This window comes from Artemia franciscana, chromosome 1, assembly GCF_032884065.1.
Source record: "Artemia franciscana chromosome 1, ASM3288406v1, whole genome shotgun sequence".
NCBI classification, from domain to species: domain Eukaryota; kingdom Metazoa; phylum Arthropoda; class Branchiopoda; order Anostraca; family Artemiidae; genus Artemia; species Artemia franciscana.
Window position 1 is genome coordinate 60,200,066 of NC_088863.1, and position 23,257 is coordinate 60,223,322.

Consider the following 23,257-nt stretch of genomic DNA (forward strand, 5'->3'; position numbering starts at 1 on the left):
AAAAAGAGAGGAAAGTAAACACCAAGAAAACCGAAGGAAGCTCGAAGAAAGTGGAGATACAAGGAAAAAGAGAAAAGAATTTAATAAAATTTGACCTCGAGCAAGACTCGGAACATAGCGAAGCGTCATCTGTCGAATATGCATAAAGTTCTGATGATTTGATCTATGTTGGGAGTAACCGAGACGGAGAAGACTTGTTAAATAGTATTTTTGATTCTGTCCTCGTCAAGCCTCGATCCTAGACTAGATTACGTTACTTAGTGGGCAAAGTAACCGAAGAAGTAGGGGAAGACCATATAGTACATGAAAAAACTCAATGGAGAACAAAAATTTGTCTGGACGGAAGAGAAATCTGTAGAAGAAAGAAACTGCGTAGTTCTTAAGCTGTGATCACCAGTTGCGCCAGGAGGAACAGACAGAGCTGCCAAGCAATTCATTTTTCATCAACATTTGAAGTGAATTTTTCCATAGTTCAACCGAAAGAGTCTTTCAGTAATGTCTTTCAAGAAAAATCTAATTGAATATTGCCGTAGTTGTATGACATTTTTGAATATTACGTCTTTTTGTGCGTTTACATTCGAAAGTTCAGTAAAAAATATTCGACTACCCTTACGATGACATTATTTACCCCATTATCATGTCCCAGTTATGGAGGTTATTGTGAAAAAATGACTGACTACAATTTTTCCAGTTCCAAAAAGGGTAACAGCGCTAAAAATTGGTAAAATTCCTGGAGAGAATAGAATGTTAGGCTATCGGTTGGTCTTTGATGCGTTTAGATAGCTTCATCAGGACACGAGCAATACTTAACAGAAGATCTTTAGTCCCAGTTATAGCCCGTCTCTCCTACCGATCGGTCTCTAAAAGTTTCCCCATGTGTCTGAACGGGCTATTAGCTCCAAAACTACTGAAGAAAAAAGGGAAGACCTATCATGTACAGTTTCACCCAAAACTAGGTTAAGTTACAAAACTGGGTTACTAACAGTTACTATTTGGTAGTCACTTCCTATCTTTTTAAGTATATCAAGTTGATTAGATCTTGTGAATCTTTATTCTAACTAGTAACTTTATACTGTCCATATCACTTAACCTATATAGTGTCAAATATAATAAAAAGACATCATATAGAATTTCACCCTTCTAACAAATTCATTGTTAATATTCCACCCTGCTTAAAAAATAATTTTACCTCCACCTTGAAATAATCACCGTTGTTATTTAAAATATACTCCATTGCACACTTAAATCCTTGCAAGTCTCACTAATCCATTAAAAATATAAAATACTTAATACCTTAATTTGGAAACAAAATTATCTTTAGGATCCTGAGGTTTTTGCACTTTTATAAATTACCTAAAAACACTGAACTTCTTACGTGGAGCAATATATATTGTGAGCACAAAGAATAACGTAAAAGATCTGAGACCAAAAATCTAAGTGGAAGATTTTGATTCCACTCGTATCTGCTCTGCCTCGGTAGCAAGTGTTATGTTGTGCTCGTCAGAGACTTGGCCTTTGACTCAGTCGCAGATGATGAAGGTAGATGTTGTCTGTCCAGAAAAAACACCTCTGCATGTTAGGTGGCTCGATAGGGTACAAAATATGGATATCCTCTGGTCCTTTAAATTACCACCTGGCCGAACAGTTTGAGTCCCACTTGCTGCGTTGGTTCGGTCATTTACTTTGCCTACTCACTGAAACACCTGCCCGACTTATAATTAACTTCCATCAAACTATAAACTGCTTGGAACGGGCAGAAATTACCACGTATGAGATACGCAGATATCATCCGTGATCGACTCACAGCGTGGGGCATTGACCCCAGCGAAGTTCCTACCCTGGCCCAAAACAGGCCAGTCTGGAGATGACGTCTAGTTCCCTCTACACTTGTGTCGCTATCGAGGAAGAAATTAAGTAAGTATTTCAGAAACATCTCTAGTATCACGAAAAACACAGTGAGAGACAGATATCTCAGACAAATGTCGAGCACAAATTTAAATTTATAAGGACATAAAATCCCTCATTGCTTAACTCCCTTCCTACTAGCTACTCGATCGGAGATATATGACAGCCACTTAATATACACATATGAATTGTCATAGTAGTATCGCAGTGTAGGAATAAGTGAATTATTGAATCCGGGAAAAGGAATGGAATATTGGGGCTGAGGTGAATAACAGTGTCTACTCTGCAGCAATACAATGAATTCTTCTGGGCAAAAATTTATTTCAATAATTAGTCTAGTATATGATGCTTGAGGACAACCGACCACTTTTCAAAATGTTAGTTAAAAAAAAATGTAAAATCACACTTATAAGTTATTTTGGGCAAAAGAACATACCCAAGAATCTTACTCCTAAAACATGATAGAATAATCGGTCTATAATTCTGAGAAGAATCTGGATCTTTACCTCGTTTAAGTATGGACGTGACACTTCTGAAAAGAAACTGTCGGGATCCGAAGATTGAGCTATATAGACCTGAGATAAAAACTATACATGGTTCAACATTAATGAACAACCATAAGCAAAATTCCTAAAATACAGGCCATGAGGATCAGAAAATCTTTTACTTTTTTCAATGTCCAATATAGATCATTCAAACTTAACGCAATTACTCTATATTGACAAACAAGTACTTGTAGAACTGAACTAACTAGATTCAAAAATGGTTTTAAATAAATTGGTTAAACACGAAAAATATGTTAATAAAATAGTGTACAAAATTCATAAGATATGACCCTGACTGGGCTGGAGGAGCACACTTGCTACTATTGACAGCTCTGTCAGGTCGTTATGCTATTTGGAACGTCCCACGGGTTGGGCCCTGCATTCCTTAAGCAGGATTTGTATTCTGTCTTCGTTTTCTGCTTGAGTACAGGCGCAACACCGAAAGATTATAGACACAAACACTCAACAATCCCAACTTAAAACTTTGCGATTTTAAACCTTTTTTTTTCACTTCAGGATGAATATTCCACAAGGGCTTGCGAGACTCAGAACACTCGTGCTCAATCAGAGCCGTACTTTGCGTGACTAAATTTATACATGCCACTACCTTGTAATAATATGAATTCAGGCCTGCCTTAGAATCAGGGCACTTAATTGAAGTCTGTAGCAAGTGCAATGGTACTTTAATAATTGAGAATAGAACGCAAAAAGTAGTACAATAGTAGTATAGAGTGCAAAAGTAATATACATCTCGGCGTTGATCCAACTCCAATTTGGATTTTGAAACCATTTTTAATGGGGATCCTTAAAGTAAGCTTGAAGATTAGGAGCTCAATTATGCACAAAATTTTATGTTAATGAATATTTGGTGCTGAGATATATTTATGCTAATATTTATAAAATTGATGTTCTTTCTAATAAATGTTTTAAGCACCAATATAGTTTCTGTCTGTTTAGTTATTTTTATGTCTCAAGATTATCCGTCGAAGTTTTAATAAAAATCAGAATGATTTCGTTGCTCCTTCTGTATAGACTGAAAATCAAATGTATCGTGAAACATAGGGACGTTTTGAAAAAAAAAGTTTTTTTTGTTATTTTAGCAAAAGTCTATTTGTATCAAACAGTTTGTTTTAACAAACTGTAGTAAGGAGCGACCCGGCTCAATAGCAACCAAAACTCAAAAAAATTGAATTTCGATACTAATAGCTATATCAGAAGAATTGCATTTAAATATATGAGTTTCATCACGTTTTGTCTTACCCATCAAAAGTTACGAGCCTGAGAAAATTTGCCTTATTTTAGAAAATAGGGGAAAACACCCCTTAAAAGTCATAGAATCTTAACGAAAATCACATCATCATATTCAGCGTATCAGAGAACCATATTGTAGGAGTTTCAAGCTCTTATCTACAAAAAATGTGGAATTTTTTTATTTTTGCCAGAAGGCAGATCACGGATGCGTGTTTATTTGTTTGTTTGTTTGTTTTTTGTTTTGTTTTTCTGGGGTGATCTTACCGACCCAGTAGACCAAGAATGTTGCGAGAGGGCTCATTCTAACGGAAATCAGCTTTTGTCTTACCCATCAAAAGTTACAAGCCTGAGAAAATTTGCCTTATTTTAGAAAATAGGGGGAAACACCCCCTAAAAGTCATAGAACCACAAACGAAATCTTAACGAAAATAACACCATCATATTCACCGTACCAGAGAACCATAATGTAGAAGTTTCAAGCTCCTATCTACAAAAATGTGGAATTTTGTATTTTTTGCCAGAAGGCAGATCACGAATGCTTGTTTATTTGTTTTTTTTTTCCTAGGGGTGATCGTATCGACCTGGTAGTCCTAGAATGTTGCGAGAGGGCTCATTCTAACGGATATGAAAAGTTGTAGTGCCCAATTTAAGTGACCAAAAAATTTGGAGGGCTGCTAGGCCCCCTCCCAAGCTAACTATTTTCCCAAAGTCAACGAATCAAAATTTTGAGATTTTATTCAGCGTAGTTGAAAAACCTTTCAACTATGTCTTTGGGGACGACTTACTCCCCCACAGTCCCCGTGGGAGGGGCTCTAAAACTGCTAACTATAGTTAGTAGTCTCTCTTCTACCCAAAATAAAAAACAGTTTATTAAAACATCCACTTATAAGTTATTGAATGGCTGAATTGACCTTTCTTGTAGTAGAGCCTCCTCCTCTGAAATGGCCTGACTTAGGTTGGTCCTCATAGTGCTTGTTATATTTTAGGTCTCCAGCCCTCTCTGGTGACGGCCCGTTTTTTAAGTTGAAATTAGATATAGCTTCAGTGCTTTTAAAGCACAGTTATTGTTGACATTCTTCATTTTTGTTTTTTATACAAAACCACGGGAAAAAAAACTTAATCATACAGTTGTTAAACCACTTCAAATCGCACATTATATACGTAATTTATACTCTGCGCCATTATTACTACAAAAACAGCCAAACTCTGATCATAGGACTTTCCATGTGGAATGTATTTAATTTTTTTTCTAAATATGTTTTGCATGTACACCGAATGTATGCTGTTTAAGTGAAATATAAATCAAATTTAGATACTATGCTAAGTAAAGCTATGCAAACAAATGTCATATTTTATTTTATTTTTTTTATTAATAGCTCTAGGATGTGGAGTTGAATTTTGGAAAAATTATATATATATAAACTTGAAAACTTCGGGAACAGTTTTTATCCGTTCTATTTTATCCAATCTCTGCCTGGTCACTGGTTTTGAACCTCCAAAGGGTATTTTTTTAAAGAGAAATCTTACTTAATCCCTTTTCGACTTCTTAATATAATATAAGAGATACTGTAACTCTTCCTTGAACCTGGTCTTGCTTATACTGGAGTCATGTCATAAAGAAAAACTTCGGGAACAGTTCTTATCCGTTCTATTTTATCCAATCTCTGCCTGGTCACTAGTTTTGAATATCCAAAGAGTATTTTTTAAAGGGAAATCTTTCTTAATCCCTTTTCGACTGTTAAATATAATATAAGAGTTAATATATCTCTTCCTGGAACCTGGCCTTGCTTATACTGGAGTCATGTCATTACCACCCTTGCCGGTCTTTCATGAGAAACATTTTTGGTTTGACCAAAATGCTTTGTTTGAAAAATTGGTATCTGCCACCTGGTGACGTAAGCCTTACTGCTGGAATTATTTCCCAAAGTAACTACTCTAGAAATTTCCAGCCGATCCTTTTATTTTTCATTCAGTTTTGTACTTAGCCATATTTCGCACTCGTTTTCTGAGCACGATCTTCTCAAGTGTATTTTTCATCAGCTCCTCCCGCTGATTGTACCTCTGTATTTTTTTTTTAATCCCTTTTTTCATTTTTCTCTGTTTAAATTACACGGTTTGAAGAGCACACTGTTTTTAAAGCAAAATTTGCAGTGACACTAGTTACTTGAGCATATACAGAAAACCTGGTAATTAGATAATTACGATTTGGATGATTATCCCATACCGCACATATTCATCCAGAACGAATATTACAATAAGGTAAAGAACTAATATCCTTATCGTAAGCAGCAAAGCTCGTTCCTTGGTATCTTACCATCTGAACCAAAGACTAGTGGCTGGAATTACTGAATTATATACTCTGATTAAATTTGAAGGGTTTTTAATTCTCATGGTGATATATTAGATGTTTTTTGACTGCAATATACTTATCAGGATAGTACGAGTATTATGATCGTCAAAATCATGTTCTAGCAAACAAAATATAGGTATTAATTGCACTTTTTTAACAGATTCTAATCATGGAACAGAGAAAGTTTGAATCAACCAAGATTTTCGTCTCTAGTCATGTCAACGTTAATCTTGGAGCTGAAGAAAAATCAATGGAGATTGTGAACTCGTGCTTGGATCATATGAAAGAAAAGAAATGTACGAGTCTGCACAATTGGTTGTTTTCCCCAGAAGAAATTAAAAGCTATTCGTAAGTATATCTTGTTAAATCATTGAGACTATTCACTAGGTTTAACCAAGGATTTTCCCTCTGGGTCCAAGACAAGGCGTTTGTTTTCTTATTATTGTATTTATTTTCCTTTAATTATTTTTGGCTATGGTCAGGAATTGTGTTTGTTGATAATTATATAATTATATAATTATACTATTATACTATTATATATTATTATATATTATATATATATATTATTAAATATTATAAAATCATATTATTATATAATTAATGTTAATAAATTATATAATTATATCATTTATATAAATATGAAATACGTGGATACTGTACATTCCATATAGCACAGCTCTTGTAAGTAGATGAGCTAGTTAGAACGGTTGTTACACCAAATTTATCTGCATCTTGTCGTCAAAAATTACATCCATCAATTGGGTGTTATATCTGTTTGCTATTAAACAAATTCAGGCTAGTGTTAATATGTAAAGTTTATTACCCTGCACAGGTACAAGTTTGTACAAGCCTGAACAATTGGCTGTTTGTCCAGTAGAAATAAATAGTTATTCTATGTATCTAGTTAGATCATTGGGATCATCGCCTAGGTAGAACCAATTCTTTCCCCCTTGCTCCAAAATGCAGCCTTGGTTTTTAAATCATTTTGTTTATTTTCCTTTAGTTATTTTGCCCTATTTTCAGGATGTTTATTTTCCAATAACTAATTGTCTAGTTTTGCAAAGACGTAGTGTTAAGTCTTCTAACATAAACTGTACAAGAGAGGGAAGAGAGTGACAATGGATAATATATTTTTCGACTGGTACTCACTACCGGGGTTTACCTGGTAACCCTCGGTAACATGCCCGGTAAATGTGCTTACCCGGTAACATAAACTGTACAAGAGAGGGAAGAGAGTGACAATAGATAAAAGATTTTTCAACTGTTACTCGCGACCGAGGTTTACCCGATGCGGCATATACAACTTTATTACCAAAAGTTTTTTTCAATTATTTCTGTTTAAGTTGAAAGGAGATATAGTATATTTTGAAGTAATATATTGACGGAAAACCCACTATACTCTGTTATATAGATGAAAACATAATATTTATGAAGTATATTTTTTCTAGAAACTTGACAAAAGTAAAGATCGTATGTTAAAAGGTGGTAAGGTGAAACAAAATATTATCTGTCATCTATCATCGCTTTTCAGCACAAATCTAATTTAAAAAACAAGGTGCCACATTGAAGAAAATGAATAATTCATTATCCATTTTGAAAAAATCCATTTGCAAATATCTATTGTTTATTTATGCAACTTAAGTGCTTAGTATCACTTATGCTAGATACCAGCTCAGAAACATGGGAATCAAGTTTGAGAATGCTCAAACGCCTTGAATTTTGAAAATGAGACTCATTTATTTCAGTATCAAATATGTGAATACTGTATATTCCTTATAGCAAAGCTCTTGTAGCTAGACGAGCAACTTTACCCATAGGTTATATCTGCAGAGCACCACAAGGATACCGGATGTATGCTATTTTTCTTCTTCTTTCTACGTTGAAAGACGAATTCTGTAACACAAAGGAGCTAAAATGCAACTGTCAGAGAAGTGATCATTCCCCCTACTTTATTTTTAGGCTGTACAGGGGTGATGACCGATGCATGTTCTTGTATGTAAATCATAATTCAGATGACTTTCAAATGTATTTTCAATCTTTCAACTGTCTACAAAGGTTTGTTGATTTGTTGCACCAATTGTACCCATAGGTCATGTCTGTGGAGCACCACAAGAATACCGAATGTATACTATTTTTATTCATCTTTCAACGTTGACAGACGAATTCTGTGACACAAAGGAGCTAAATTGCAACTGTCAGAGAAGTGATCATTCCCCCTACTTTTTTTTTAGGCTGTACAGGGGTGATGACCGATGCATGTTTTTGTATGTACATCATAATTCAGATGACTTTCAAGTGAATTTTCCATGTTTCAACTGTCGTCAAAGGTTTGTTGATTTGTTGTACCAGTTGCGGAATGGGTTTGCTGATTTAGATGGTAACGACGAACCTGATGAATTTCAGGTATTGTTTTTGTGTTTGATTTACCTAGCTTTATGTTCTAGGACGACTCTTTAAAGTGAAAACTGGGAAAGAAGGTAGTCTAAAGATCCTCCCGGGAAATTAGTACAGGCTTAAATTCCTCACGGAATATTAGTACAGGGTGAGGTTTAAATTTTTTGTAGGAAATTATTTGAAGCAAAGGGAAGGGTCTATATGGCTACGTTCATCCTAATCCCTTCTGGTCGTACAAAGCCGATAATTCCTAAAAAGAATATTTTTTTAGATGAACTGCATATTTTCTTTTTATTTGCACTAATTTTTTCGTGTTTTCCAAATACTCATTATACAAGGTAAAAAAACTTGTTTATGAAAATATTTACATATAAAAAACTCTAAAACGACAAGTAAACTGTATCAAACAGTACAAGTTGCTTGGAAAAATTGATTGAATTCTTAACTTTTCCAAAATAAAACACGTTAAAAGAATGGCTTTGCTGGTTACCCTTTTTCATAGAAAATTGGGAGAAGCTACCCAGGTCCCTTATTGTGGACACTCTTCAAGAATTTCCAGCTGCATTGCTCTTCTGAAATGCTATGCTAGGTTCTGGAAAATGGATTACGTTTCTGCCCTCAAGAATGTTTTTTTTGTACTTTAAAACAAAATTAATTTTGAAATTTAAAAATAATTAATTGAAATATAACAAAATCTAACTAACAAAATTTTGCAATCATTTTGCTTGAACTAAATCTAATCAAAAGGAATAAACATCATATTTTGGTTCATGACAATATGATGAGTTGAAAAAGGCCTTATGTTAATAATGATTATGATAACGATAATAAGAAAAATAAAAAAGTACAATTTGTCATTTTTAAAACACGAGTTTCGCTTGAAACAATGAAGGGCCGGACTTGCATCAACAACTTTTCATTCGAAAAATGGTATTTTGGTTTGAGATGAAATTTTGAAATATGGCTAGTGGAGTTAGAACGGTAGAGATAAGGAATCAACTTCATTTTCTATTATTTTTTTTTTTAAGTAGCTAAGTCTTAACAATTAGAAAAAAGTAAAACTAGTACCTGAGTTGTGATTAATCGATTGGAAAGGCAGTTTAAATAGAATGTAGCTAGAGAAAAGCTGAAAAAGACTAAGAAAAGAGTTTTTCGTCAAATATTGAAAATATCATCTAAAAAAACAACAGCTAAAGCAATAAAAAATTGAACTTTATCGAAGCCAAAGAAAAACCAGAGGAAGAGGCTTTGGAGCTCATAGAAAATCTTTTGTTGCAGTTTAAAAAAGAGTAAAAAAAAATATGCGTACTTTAACTTTTCAACCTCAGACCAACAAAGAGGATAGAAGGGTGTGGTAGTTTAAAAAAAAATTACTTATGGAAACCGAACGAAAAAATTTGTATTTGGAAAGTAAGAAATATTTCATAATGACACTAACTTGTATCCTAGAGAGGTCTAACTATTAAAATTCTTTTATCCAATATCGTGTTCTCTTGCAACTTACCAAGTTGAGTAGGAGGATAAACTAGAACCTTTACTCCACCCCCACACCTCTCACCCCCATTGCTGCTTGATTAAGTCTTCTCTTCAGAAATATTCAATCCGTATAAGAATAATCTTTCCTTTACTTTTATATGGCCTTTGCTTTTCTTTGAAAAACTGCTTTTTTCGGGAATTTTTTTTTAGTTAAAAAAATTTTTAAAGTTTTTACCTTTAATGAATGTTGTTACTTCTCCTTGATTTGTGACCTATTATATGTTTGTTTTCAAAAACCTATTGTATGTTTGTTTACAAGAACCTATTGCATTTTTGTTTGCTATGTTTGTTTATTTAATTTCTGGGTTTTTTGGGTTTCATTTATTCTTTAACAGTAATTTCTTGTCGTTTCTAGTATGAATTTTAACAGGTATTTGTATCAGCTGATCTGAAGTTTAATATGGCCTTTACTTTTCTTTCAAAAACTTCTTTTTTGGGAAGGTTTCTTTAATTTCAAGAAATTTAGAAGTTTTACCTTTTGTGAATGTCCTTACTTCTCCTTGATTTGTTAAAGTAGTAATAAAACATTGAACTTATAAAAACAATTATATTTTGTCCTGTCATGAAGACTTTAAAACAATGAAAAAAATTGTTTAGTAGATGATTCATTTTCTACTGTGTATTAGCTCATATACACGGCAACCCCTTCCCCTCAGGGTTTGTGTTTTTTCCGGGCTTAATTTTATCTTAATTTCAGTTTGAATACGAGTATGATGACCAAGGGAAACGACATGTTTTGGGGAAGGGAACTTATGGTAATGTTTATGGTGCTCGTGACCTGATTACCCAAGTCAGTATCGCCGTTAAAGAAATACCGCAGAATGATTCTGGGTAAGTTTTTTGTTATGTCACAGTCATTGCATGTGCTGTTTTTTAACCCGGGTCTGAGATATTTTTAGATGATGATTTTCAGCAGAGATTGCAAGAGGGCTCATTCTAAAGGAAATTAAAAGTTCTAGTACTCTTTTTAAGTGACCATTTTCCCCAATGTCACCGGATCAAAATTCTGAGGAAGCCGATAAACCTAATAACTATGTCTTTGGGGCAGACTTACTCACCCATAGTCCCCGTGGGAGGGGCTACAAGTTACAAACTTTGACCAGTGTTTACATATAGTAATGGTTATTGGGAAGTGTACAGACGTTTTCAGGGGGATTTTTTTGGTTTCGGGGGATGGGTAGAAGTTGGGGTCTAGGGGTGAAAGTTTATGGGGGTATTACGTGGGAGGATATCTCCATGGAGGAATTAGCCATGGGGGAAGAGAATTTCAATGAACAGAGCGCAGGATTTCCTAGCATTATTTAAAAAAACAATAAAAAAAAATATGAAAAGTTTTTTCAACTGAAAGTAAGGGGCAGCATTAAAATTTAAAACGAACAGAAATCATTATGAAAATGAAGGGTTCACCTTGTAATACCTCGGTCTTTACGCTAAAGTATATTTAGTAATTTCAACTATTTTATTCTACGGCCTTTGCGATTCAGGGGTCATTTTAAGGAACTGGGACAAAATCTAAGCTTTAGTGTAAAGAACGAGGTATTGAAGAGGGGGTGAACCCTTTAATATACGTAATAAAAACTCACGAATATAGAAGTTCGTTACGTAAGTCAATTCGTAAGTTACGAATATTTTTTACTAATGAAAATGTTCGTAAAAAAATAAAAGTTCTAGTTGCCTTTTTAAGTAATCAAAAAAATTGGAGAGCAACTAGGCCTCCTCCCAGGCTTCTTTTCTCTCAGAATGTTCCGATTAAAACTATGAAAAAGCCACTTAGCCAAAAAAAAATTAATATGAAAATTTCGTTTAAATTATTTATGTGCTGAGAACCAAAATCAATCATGCAATAGTTCAAAAACGTTCTGAAATTAAATAAGAAAACCTTGTTTTTTTTATTTAATTATATAACATAAGCCAAGTGTTATTATACATTTACACTGTTGCCACATATTACACTCTTACTATATGTTACAATATCTATATATATAAAATTAAGTTGTCTGTGTGTCGAGTGACGTCACTGTCCGCATATGACGTCTGAATTATTTCATAACATACCAATTCAAAAACGAATGTATTCAAGCCGAAGTAGCTCAGTTCTATAACTACCTGTGTTGGCGCAGTGAGTTTGACCTTAGCGTGGTAATACGGGACCCAGAGATCGAACCATGCTGCAGGAATGCACTACAGGGCCGACGCAGGGACCTTAGTAGTCAAGAAGTGTCGTTAATCCGATACAAATACAAATACAGTAGCTCAGTTCGTAAAGCGTTATGTTCCAGGTTCTAGGTCCGAGAGGTTCCAGGTTCGGACCATGGCTTTAAAGAAGAATAAAAAATAAAAAAAGATAAAAACTACAAAAAAAACTAAAAAGAAAAAACTAAAAAAATAAAAAAAGGGTAAAAAACTAAAAACTAAAAAAGTAAAAAAAAATAAAATAGACTAAAAAAAGGTAAAAACTACAAAAAAACTAAAAAGAAAAAAACTAAAAACTAATAAAAAATTTTAAAAAACTAAAAACTGAAAAAGGAAAAAACTAAAAAAAGGTAAAAAACTGACAAATAAAGGAGAAAAAGAAAACGAAAAAAAAAAAATACAAAAAAACTAAAAAAGGTAAATGTATTCAAGCCGAAGTAGCTGAGTTGGTAAAGCGCTATGTTTCAGGTTCTAGGTCCGAGAGGTTCCAGGCTCGAACCTTGGGCTTAGCAATAATACAAATCATGATGAATTATTTCATCACATACCAATTCAAAAACGAATGTATTCAAGCCGAAGTAGCTCAGTTATATAACTACCTGTGTTGGCGCAGTGGGTTTGACCTTAGCGTGGTAATACGGGACCCAGAGATCGAACCATGCTGCAGGAATGCAATACAGGGACGAGCAGGGACCTTAGTAGTCAAGAAGCGTCGTTAATCCGATACAAATACAAATACAGTAGCTCAGCTGGTAAAGCGTTATGTTCCAGGATCTAGGTCCGACAGGTTCTAGGTTCGAACCTTGGCTTTAAAGAAGAAAAAAAAACTAAAAAAGATAAAAACTACAAAAAAAACTAAAAAGAAAATACTAAAAAAAACTAAAAAAGCTAAAACACTAAAAAAAACTAAAAAAAAGGGTAAAAAACTAAAAACTAAAAAAGTAAAAAAAAATAAAAAAAAAGGTAAAAACTACAATAAAACTAAAAAGAAAAAAAACTAAAAACTAATAAGAAAAACTAAAAAAACTAAAAACTGAAAAATAAAAAAACTAAAAAAGGAAAAAAACTGACAAATAAAGGAGAAAAAGAAAACGAAAAAAAATAAAAAAGATAAAAAAAAACTAAAAAAGGTAAATGTATTCAAGCCGAAGTAGCTGAGTTGGTAAAGCGTTATGTTCCAGGTTCTAGGTCCGAGAGGTTCGAACCTTGGCTTTAGCATTAATACAAAAGAAGAAAAGAACTAAAAAAGAAAAAAACTAAAAAAAACTAAAAAACAGGTAAAAACTACTAAAAAAAATTAAAAAAGCTAAAAAACTAAAAAAAAAACTAAAAAAATGTAAAAAACTAAAAACTAAAACAGAAATAAAATAAAAAAAACTAAAAAAGGGTAAAAACAGCAAAAAACTAAAAAGAAAAAAAAACTAAAAACTAATAAAAAAAAATTAAACTGAAAAAGAAAAAAAACTAAAAAAAGGAAAAAACTGAAAAATAAAGGAGAAAAAGAAAACTAAAAAAAAAAAAAAAAAAGGGAATATAAATGACGACCGGGACACTCAAAGAGAAACTATAGACTGGGACACCGGGACACAAATGACGACTGGGACGTGTGTGTCGACTGACGTGATGTTTGTGTGTCGACTGACGTCATGTTTGTTGACTATAAATGACGACTGGGACACAGGAACACAACTACAACGGGGACGCCGGGGGGCACAGGGGAAAATATAAATGACGATGGGGACACAGGGAATGTTTGATTAGCAATCACCATCAACAAAGCTCAAGGGCAATCATTAGAATAATGAGGTATAGATCTGAATACGGATTGTTTTTCCCATGGACAATTACATGTTCAAGAGTCGGTAAACCTGACAATCTATTTATATGTACAGACAATGGGACAGCGAAGAATGTTGTATATTCGCAAGTTTTACGTAGTTAAAAACACACACATATATATATATATATATATATATATATATATATATATATATATATATATATATATATATATATATATATATATATATATATATATATATATATATATATATATATATATATATATATATATATATATATATATATATATATATATATATATATATCTGTATTCACAGGTCGGACACAGGGACACAACTACAATGGCACGTAACTAATATGGCGCATAACGACTTACATGCGCTGTCCCGTTGTCTGTGCATATAAATAGATTGTCAGGTTTAGATTTTTTTATTTTTTTTAGTGTTGCTCTGATAGACGTAAAAATGGTATCTTGATCCATTTACCGACTCTCTTGAAAACATTTAAAAATAGTTTTTAATAATTCTAATTATAATTTTGATTAAATTTGATTCGAACTAATTTTTAACTCTAGTTTTTAGATTGTGTAGAGTTGGAATACAGGTTTTTTTGGAGGAGTAAGGTTGATTGACTTTTTGAAATTTCTAACACCAAACATTTTTTTTTTTTTAATCTGCCGTCAGTTTGACACCTAATATACTAAGTTAAAAATGTATATAAGATGAAAGACACATATTCCTGGTAAACAGTTTGAGATTATGTCACCTCTTTGCTTACATCTCATATGGGGGGGGGGCTCCTATTTTCTTTTTTTTTCAGTTGGTTTATTTCTTGTAGAGTTGAATACGGCTTGATAGAGGCGTTAGCCAAAGTATCTACTTTATTTCGTATTTCACATTCCCCAATTGGAAACTACCCTCGTTGTTGTTTGTTCTTTTGTCTCTTCTGTCCTTTTCCATTCTTCATCCTTTGCTTTATTTTGCTTATGCACATAGTAGATGAGAATTATATTCGTTAGATTTTATAATAGCATGATGCCATCTTTGGAAGAATCAACTTCTGACTCTGCGGGGCCGAATCCAGACCCAGCTCTTCAACAATGGTTGATCAGCCGAAATCTTGACTCAGATGTCATAGCAAAGGTGAGGCTCACTTCTATTTTAAAAACAGTTTATAATTCAGAAGAAAAAATATTATTATACATAAACTTTATCTATTTATACGCTCTAGAGTAACCCTGTGATCACAAAAATGCGATCAAGTTTTTAAGTTTAATCTCAAACTTCGTCCAAGGCCGTATCCAGGGTATTAAGGGTGTTTGAACCCCCTCCCTCCCTCTGAAATGTTTGTCTGACTCGTAAAAACGTAACAAAAGTGGATATAAAAATTTTCTTGCATTTTCTTTTGTGTAAACCTCCCCCCTCCAAAAAAAATCCTTGTCTAAAGCACACTCCGAAAAAGAAAATTCTGGGTACGGCCCAAACTTCGTCCATTTTCTTCTTTTTTTCACGAATTCCTATGTTATTTCATTTCATGGGATGGTTGAAATATTTTAAATGAGTTGTTGAAAGACATATCCGTAAAAAGAAAACTATCTTGCCAAAGTGAAAACTTTGCCTTTGACAGATGAAAGGAATCGACTTAATATAAGCAATGCTGTGTATCTGCCGCATTGTTAGCCATTTTAGGAAAAAAAAATAAGAGATGAATATTTAATTGTGTAAACCGAAGATTTTTAAACACTGAATTTTTCAGACATAGCTCATTCTAAAAGTACTTAAATATGCGTAACTATCTCTTTTCTTATTCAAATCAATATATCATTTCAGTTTGCTCTTTTTTCGCTTATGCTGTCGTTTTTTTTTTCCTAGGAGGCTTGACCAGAATGCGCACCAACAGGGTCTTGGTCCACATTTTTTTTTACAATTAGATATTTCTAATAATTTTTAGAATTGGATGATTTTATATAGTTTTTAGAATAATTTTCAAATAATATGTAGATATTTTATAAGATAAATGTTATATAGCATAAATAATATATAATATAAAAATAAACAAATAAATTTTACTATAAAATTGAAATAATTTTTTGTAATGTTTAGAATAATTTTAGATAATTTTTAGGAGTAGAATTAAAACACAATTGGAATTTTACCCTCTTAAGCCTTTCATGTAATCTTTGTTCAAAATGCTGATTAAAAACAAAACATTGATCTCATTTGAATTTGTTAAATCAAAATGAACATACCTTATCAAATGAATGTCTGTTTAGTAGAATTCTTAGGATTAGAATTAGAATATAATATGAATTTTATCCTCCTAAAACACATTTCATGTGACCTTCGTTCAAAATGTTGCTTAAAACCGAATATTTGGATCTCATTTAAATTTCTTAAATCAAAGTGAACATACCTTATCAAATGAATGTCTGTTTAGTGTTTTCTAAATGCTTTCATAAAATATAAAATAAATTCAAAAAGAACACATATCGTGGAAAAAGTCTGGAAATACTAAACGGGATAACCTGCTTGAAAATTCCCCTTTGAGTTGTTCTAGGTCAAAACAAACTTTCAGGGCTGAATTTACAGTCCAGATTAGTCCATGGATATGTAGTTTAAATTCATTTCTCTACTTTTCCTTCTTCAAAACATTGACTTCTCATAAAATCGGATTATTGTTTCGCTGCTTGAATTAAAGCTCAATGAACAGCTCAATCATCCAAATTGGGGCCCACAAATTGGGGGCTGCTCAGCTTCTATCTCCTTTCTTATTCTAATTTGTAGGTTATAGTAGATTTGTAGAAGATAGGTCAAGGTGATTAAACAAAGTTGAAAGAGGGAATATATTGTGCCTCTATTGCTGTGGCTCTTCAGTGGTTTTAACATTAATTTAGTACGCGACATCTTTTTTGTAAATTTCTATCTTTCTTGGCTTCTGAGCTTTTTTTTCTGGTCGTACACAATACAAACAAAAATTAGGTCATGAAAAAATTTAGTGCAGTACAGTGGCGTCAATTGGGAGGAAAGGGCATTTGCCCTCTTCTCCTACCTAGATTTTGAAATTATCTTTATGGAATTTTCGCTAAAAAAATGCACTTTTCGGTATTTTTATTGACAAGATTGAAACAAAACATAATTCCCCTTATCGTATATTTCTGTGAAATGACGCCACGGTTGCAACAATTATTTCAAGTTTGTGTTAAACCTTGGTTGGAGAATTTTGAATTTCGATTTTGAAAAAGACGAAATACCTTTTCTTTTAGGTGTTAGCTCTGTTTAAAGTATTTGAAATCTTGGTTAAAAAACGTATAGTAACATTTATAGTAACAGTAACAGCGTAAATATCGATTTTCAAAAAGATGGAAAAAAAGCGGAATTTCGATTTTCAAAAACATGACATACCTTTTTTTTTAGGTGTCAGCTCTATTTACAGTATTTGAAATCTTGATTAGAAAACATATAGTAACATTTGTAGTAACAGTAACAGCGTAAATATCGATTTTCAAAAAGATGGAAAAAAGCGGAATTTTGATTTTCAAAAGGATGAAATCCCTTTTCTTTTAGGGGTCATCTCTTTTTAAAGTATTTCAAGTCTTGGTTAGAAAACGTATAGTAACATTTATAGTAACAGTAACAGCGTAAATAATTATATAGTAATCTAGCTGTTGGGGTGGCGCTTAGCGCCACCATTGGTTTGCATCAAACCAACGATTTGCATCGTTGGTTTGCATCAAACCAACGATATATATTTTCTGCCATCAATTGTAGCTTGAGGATAAGAGATGATTCATCAGGTGCTGCAGCCCCCAGGGTGGTGTCGTCGGCGAATGCAAAGAGTTCTTCATGTTGACCAGGCGTATCCAAGGCTTCAACCACAGCGTCTCCTTTCTGGCACAAATGACAACAGAAATCAGATCGTGGGTTGCTAAATAGTCGATAGAGGTCGTTGACATATATGAGGAAAAGGGATGGCCCAAGAACTGAGCCTTGTGGCACTCCATATTCGACTGGAATATGCTCATCAGAAGCTTCAACTGCAATGGATCGGCCAGTTAGGAATGAAGAAAACCAGGACAGAGCTTCTCCACGAACGCCTTGATGCGACAACTTACCAATAAGTATCTCGTGTGTGAGGCTGTCAAAAGCTTTCTTCACATCAAGGAATATTGCCGCAGGGATAAGGCCGAAGTCTAAAGACTGTCGTACAAAATGAAGAAGCATATTACATGTGTGTTCTGTTGAGCACTTCTCCCGAAAACCAAATTGATGCCGATGAAAAAACTTCTTCGCGTCTAGGAAACTCAGCAAACGCTTTAGCATAGCCTTTTCAAATATTTTAGAAAAGACAGACAGAAGAGATATAGGCCTATAGTTCTCCGGGTCCTCCCGGTCACCTCCTTTAAATAGTGCTATCACTCGTGCCAACTTGAGACGCTGAGGGAATATTCCGAGCTTGAATGACTGGTTAACTAAGTGGCACAGTGGTGTAATGATTGAGGGAAGAATCTGTTTGATTAATTTGGCCGGAATTTGGTCGAATCCAGATGAAGAATTTTTCAATGACGAAATTATTGTTATCAGTTCCTACTCCGTAACTGACTCAAGAACCATTGACTTTACACAGGAAGGACCGAGGAACTGCTTCCAAGTTCTAGAACTTGAAGAAGGAACCACACCTAACGCCGTTGTTTTCCCAACCTCAGCAAAAAATTTAGTCATCTGATGTCGTACTTGGTCTTCATCCAAGAAAAGCTGATTCTGAACACTAAGTGATTTAGGGATCTTTCTAGGTCTTGCCGATGGTTGCGTAACTTCCTTAATTACATCCCAAGTTTTCTTAATATTTTTGCCGCAATCCGCAAACCTTCGGGAAAAATATGTAATTTTAGGTTTTCGAATCAGAGTTTTAAGCATCTTCCGGTATAGTTTAAAAGTCTCTAATTTAGCATCACTTGGTCTGTTCCTATACTCTTTCCAAAGGTTCTGTTTTCTCTTTATTGACTTTAGTATTCCAGCTGTAGTCCATGGGGCTATGGGTGTTGATCTCTTAGAAAGACTTGGTTGGGGTGTTCGGCAATGGTGGATAAATTTCTCATTTACTGTTTCCTAGAAAAAATCAAATACTTTATTATAATTTTCTAAACTCACCCTCTCAGGTATTGCAAACTCCTATGGCGTAGTGTATAAATCATCTTTGGGTTTTTCGATGTTTGCTGGTGTATATCGGAATCTTGGTTTATTATCAGGGACTATTCGGCGGGCAGACCGGGGGAGTGGAAGTAAAACTCCTACTGGAAAATGATCCGATGTATCTGATAGTAGCACTTCATTTTTTACAGAATGTATAAATGAGAACACATTGTCAATTAAGGTTGCAGATTGGTTTGAAATTCGTGTAGGGATATTTATACAGGGAGTTAACCCAGACGAGATTACTAGTGCCAGTATATCACAAGCCTGACTCGATGACACATCCATCATATCAGCGTTAAAATCACCCATTAAAATTATTTCTGCCTTTTCAGACAATACTCTCCCAAGAACAATCTCTAATATTTCCATAAATTGTTTCATTGATCCGCTTGGAGATCTGTATATTTCGCCAATTATTATCTTTTCATTGGAGCTAGTAGCCAATTCTATGAATAGAGATTCAAATACCCGTTCAATGTTTATAGACAGATCATCTCTTCTTACAACTGCCAGATTACTCAATACATAAAATCCTAGCCCCCCCCCCTTTTTTGCTATCTTTCTATTTAGAAATATTGAATTATGTCCGGGTATATCCATAAGTAGCTGGTTCTTTTCAATTAAAAAAGTTTCACATAAACCAATAATTCCAGGGCGAGAATTCTTACATATAAGCTGTATATCATCCAGGGAAGAATTCAGCCCTTGAGCATTCAAATGCACAACCCGGAGGACATCCTCCCACCGAGCCCCAACATCCCATAGCCCAAACTCCTCCAAAAAAATAACTATCAATCATATTATCTAAATTTTCATCAAAATTCATATTTGGTGTTCTTCCTATCGGGTTATTCAAAATTTCATTAAAATTTACTCTACGACTTTCATATTCATCTAACTTCCTTTTCGTGAGATTAGCGTCAGTCCTCGATGAAAACTCAATTTCATACATTACTACTTACCAATATCGGTGATGAATAGAGACCACGCTGTAGTCGAGTGAACACGGGTGACGTAGACATCCTAATGACAGCAAATTCATAAGGCGAAGGCACGAACTTGAATTTTCGCTCTGGAACGGAAAAATATTTACAAGTAAAAAAGTAAAGAAAAGAGTAAATAACATGGAGAGAGAGAAATATAAGAAAATAAATATATAAAAAACATAGATACGCACATTGCAAAAGAAAGCAAAAAAGGAGTAAATAATATAGTAAATAGAGAAAAGGAAAAATAGGACAATAACTAAAAAAAACACACACAGATACGGACGTTGCAAAAAAAGAGCAGCAAAATTGCATCCCCTCACTTTACTGAGGCGAAAATACTCGATAGTTTACGTCACGCGTCAGAAGCACCATCACTAATACCTGCGGATAAAACCAAGGCGAGGGGGTCATGGCATGCATCACTGAACTTAACCCAGTTTGAGCTAGAAGTTTTTTTTGTTTCTAGCCATAGTTTAGTACCCTGTTGCATGACTTTAGTTTGAGATACTTTCTCAGCGGTTACTTTGGAATTTCGAAGCTTGTAAGCCGTACTCAAAAGTTCTTTCCGACGCTTTGCAAGTTCAGATGGTAGGTCATTACTGATGCTCTTTCCTGTGCCTTTTAGGCTACCAACACAAGCCATGATCCTATCTTTGTGCCTAAGATTCAGAACAGAGACAAAAATAGGGTCCGAAACGGGGCGAGAGTTCGAGCGGGAAGGGCGCTTGGTCTTGTTTCTAATTCTGTACATTGCCATGAATTTTATATCCTTCGAGTTTTGTACTGACATTCCTGATAAAAAGTCGTGGACTGTCTCTTCAATATTCTCACTATCCTTATTAGGAATTCCGTGAATCAGCAGATTTTTGCGTTTTACGTACAATTCCGTACTCAAACACTGTTCTTTAACCGCTATAATTGCATTTTTCAAATCAGAATTCTCTTGTTTCAGAGCTGAATTCTCTATACGAAGATTTTCGATCATTTGCTTTAAGTCATCCATACGCTCGTCGAAATGCTTTTTTGTGACCGACATCGTTAATTATGCAGTAAAAATTCGCCTCCGTAAATGAAATTAGCAAAATGACATTTCAAAGGGACTTACAGGCATGGGCCCCTTTCTGCATAAAAATCTAAGGGGCCCCGTAACAAACAGTGCAAAAATTGTGAAAAATCCAGATGCGGTTATTAAACTCTCACAGTCACAAGCTAGATCTTGCCTTGATGAATCCTAGATCGCTACTGAAAAAAAAAGTCAATGTTCGTGTTTATCGATTTAGGTCATTATCATATTTTTTGACTCGATTCCCCATTGGAGGAAAATTTTGCAGGAAAGTATTCTTTGCATGGGAGGGGGGGCCTCAAATACTTTAAATTTAAAAATAGATCGTTTTTACTACAAAGAGAGGGATTTTGCGCGGTGAAGATGGAATTTTCCCTAGAATTCCTGTCTTTTGAGATTGCAAAAACGTGCGACGGGTAAGATAGTTTTCTTTAATTGAGCATTTATGCTGTTTAATTTGAAGTATTTTATTTTAGAGCCAGAGGTGAACTTCTATAATTTTCTTTAATAGCAACGATTTCAACTATCACTAACTATGCTCCCGCACTTCTTATTTCTCTAGTTGATTATTTCTGCCTTTTAATCTGCCATTTTTAGAGCCATAATTGAACTTCGATAATTTTGTTTATTACTTTTCACTGCAACAATTTCAATTGTCACTACCTATGCTCTCGCACTTCTTGTTTCTCTAGTGGATCATTTATGCTTTTTAATTTTGATTATTTTATTTTAGAGCCAGAGGTGAACTTCTATAATTTTGTTTAATAGCAACGATTTCAACTATCACTAACTATGCTCCCACATTTCTTATTTCTCTAGTTGATTATTTCTGCCTTTTAATCTGCCATTTTTAGAGCCATAATTGAACTTCGATAATTTTGCTTATTACTTTTCATTGCAACAGTTTCAATTGTCACTACCTATGCTCTCGCACTTCTTGTTTCTCTAGTGGATCATTTATGCTTTTTAATTTCGATTATTTTATTTTAGAGCCAGAGGTGAACTTCTTTAATTTTGATTAATAGCAACGATTTCAACTATCACTAACTATGCTCAGCTAAATTGCCCTCTTAATTAACACCGTTAGACGAAGTTTCAGGCGGCACTATTAAGGATTCCTAGGAACAGAACTCCTTTGACAAAGGGAATAAGAAAACCGTTCCACAGAAGTCCAATTTATGAAAAACACGAAAAAATGAAAGTTATGAAGGTAAAAATGAAGAAAAAGAAAAGGATAAAAAAGAGTATAAGCATAGGAATTATGGAAAGAATGATTCAACGTATAAAGATAAACAACACCAAAATAGATGGTGTAAAAAATCAAGAATCGGATATAATAAAAGAAAAATTTTTTCTAATTATAATAAAAACGAAGTTCAAAACAAAAGAATGGCATTTAGGAATTTAAATTTTTGTGGAAGAATAAATAAAAATTAAATCGGAAAGAATATAAAACATCAAGACAAATAAAATCAGATAATGAAGCTATTGCTGAGCCACGTGTAAGTGAGGACTGTCAGATTTCTGTAATGAGTTAAATTATTTTGAGCATTATTCTGTGATTGACCCGCTATCTACCTCTTAAAAGCAAATTTTCCGTTCCCGTCAACGGTAGAGCAAAAAATAAATGATGAAAAATTGGACAGCTATGCATTTCTAGACATTGTCCTATCTGGGAAAGATAAAATTCGAAAAGTTGTTTCTATTAAAAATAATTATCCCAAAAACAAATGGTTTTGTCAGCCTGGTTGGACTCACATTAAAATATGTTCGAGGAATAACTTGTGATCTTCTAAAATACATTCTTGAAATAGTAACAGTACACAGTTATTACATATTCAACAAATCGATCCCTATTTATTAGAGAAATTATCCAGATAAATCGTAGAGCCCAATCTAACACCAACAGTTTTAAAACTTCTCGTATGATGATTGTAAAACCAGTTGTGATTTATCTGTTCGCCTTTTTGACGAAAGAGAGGCAAAATTTTTAAGTCTTGCCAATTAGCTTTCTTCTAAAGGCGAAAAAAGCAGTT

General features: G+C 33.8%; 2 protein-coding genes across 2 annotated transcripts in view; both read left to right on the forward strand.

Moving 5' to 3' along the window:
• LOC136032275 (large ribosomal subunit protein mL66-like) overlaps positions 1 to 23,257 on the forward strand; it is a 414,576-nt gene that overhangs the window by 156,073 nt on the left and 235,246 nt on the right. The gene's annotated exons all lie outside the window — the stretch shown is intronic.
• On the forward strand, positions 8,229 to 15,233 carry LOC136032159 (mitogen-activated protein kinase kinase kinase 15-like). The gene is made up of 3 exons (XM_065712346.1): positions 8,229 to 8,454; positions 10,679 to 10,812; positions 15,008 to 15,233. The coding sequence occupies exons 1-3, from the start codon at positions 8,308 to 8,310 to the stop codon at positions 15,210 to 15,212; spliced, it is 486 nt and encodes a 161-aa protein (XP_065568418.1). The 5' UTR covers positions 8,229 to 8,307; the 3' UTR covers positions 15,213 to 15,233.

What these genes read in the sequence shown, in the direction of transcription:
- LOC136032159 (XM_065712346.1), top strand. Translation starts at nt 8,308, where the DNA reads ATGTTTTTGTATGTACATCATAATTCAGATGACTTTCAAGTGAATTTT. An exon ending in ACGAACCTGATGAATTTCAG is followed by an intron (nt 8,455 to 10,678) that starts GTATTGTTTTTG and finishes TCTTAATTTCAG; the next exon opens with TTTGAATACGAGTATGATGA. An exon ending in ATACCGCAGAATGATTCTGG is followed by an intron (nt 10,813 to 15,007) that starts GTAAGTTTTTTG and finishes ATTTTATAATAG; the next exon opens with CATGATGCCATCTTTGGAAG.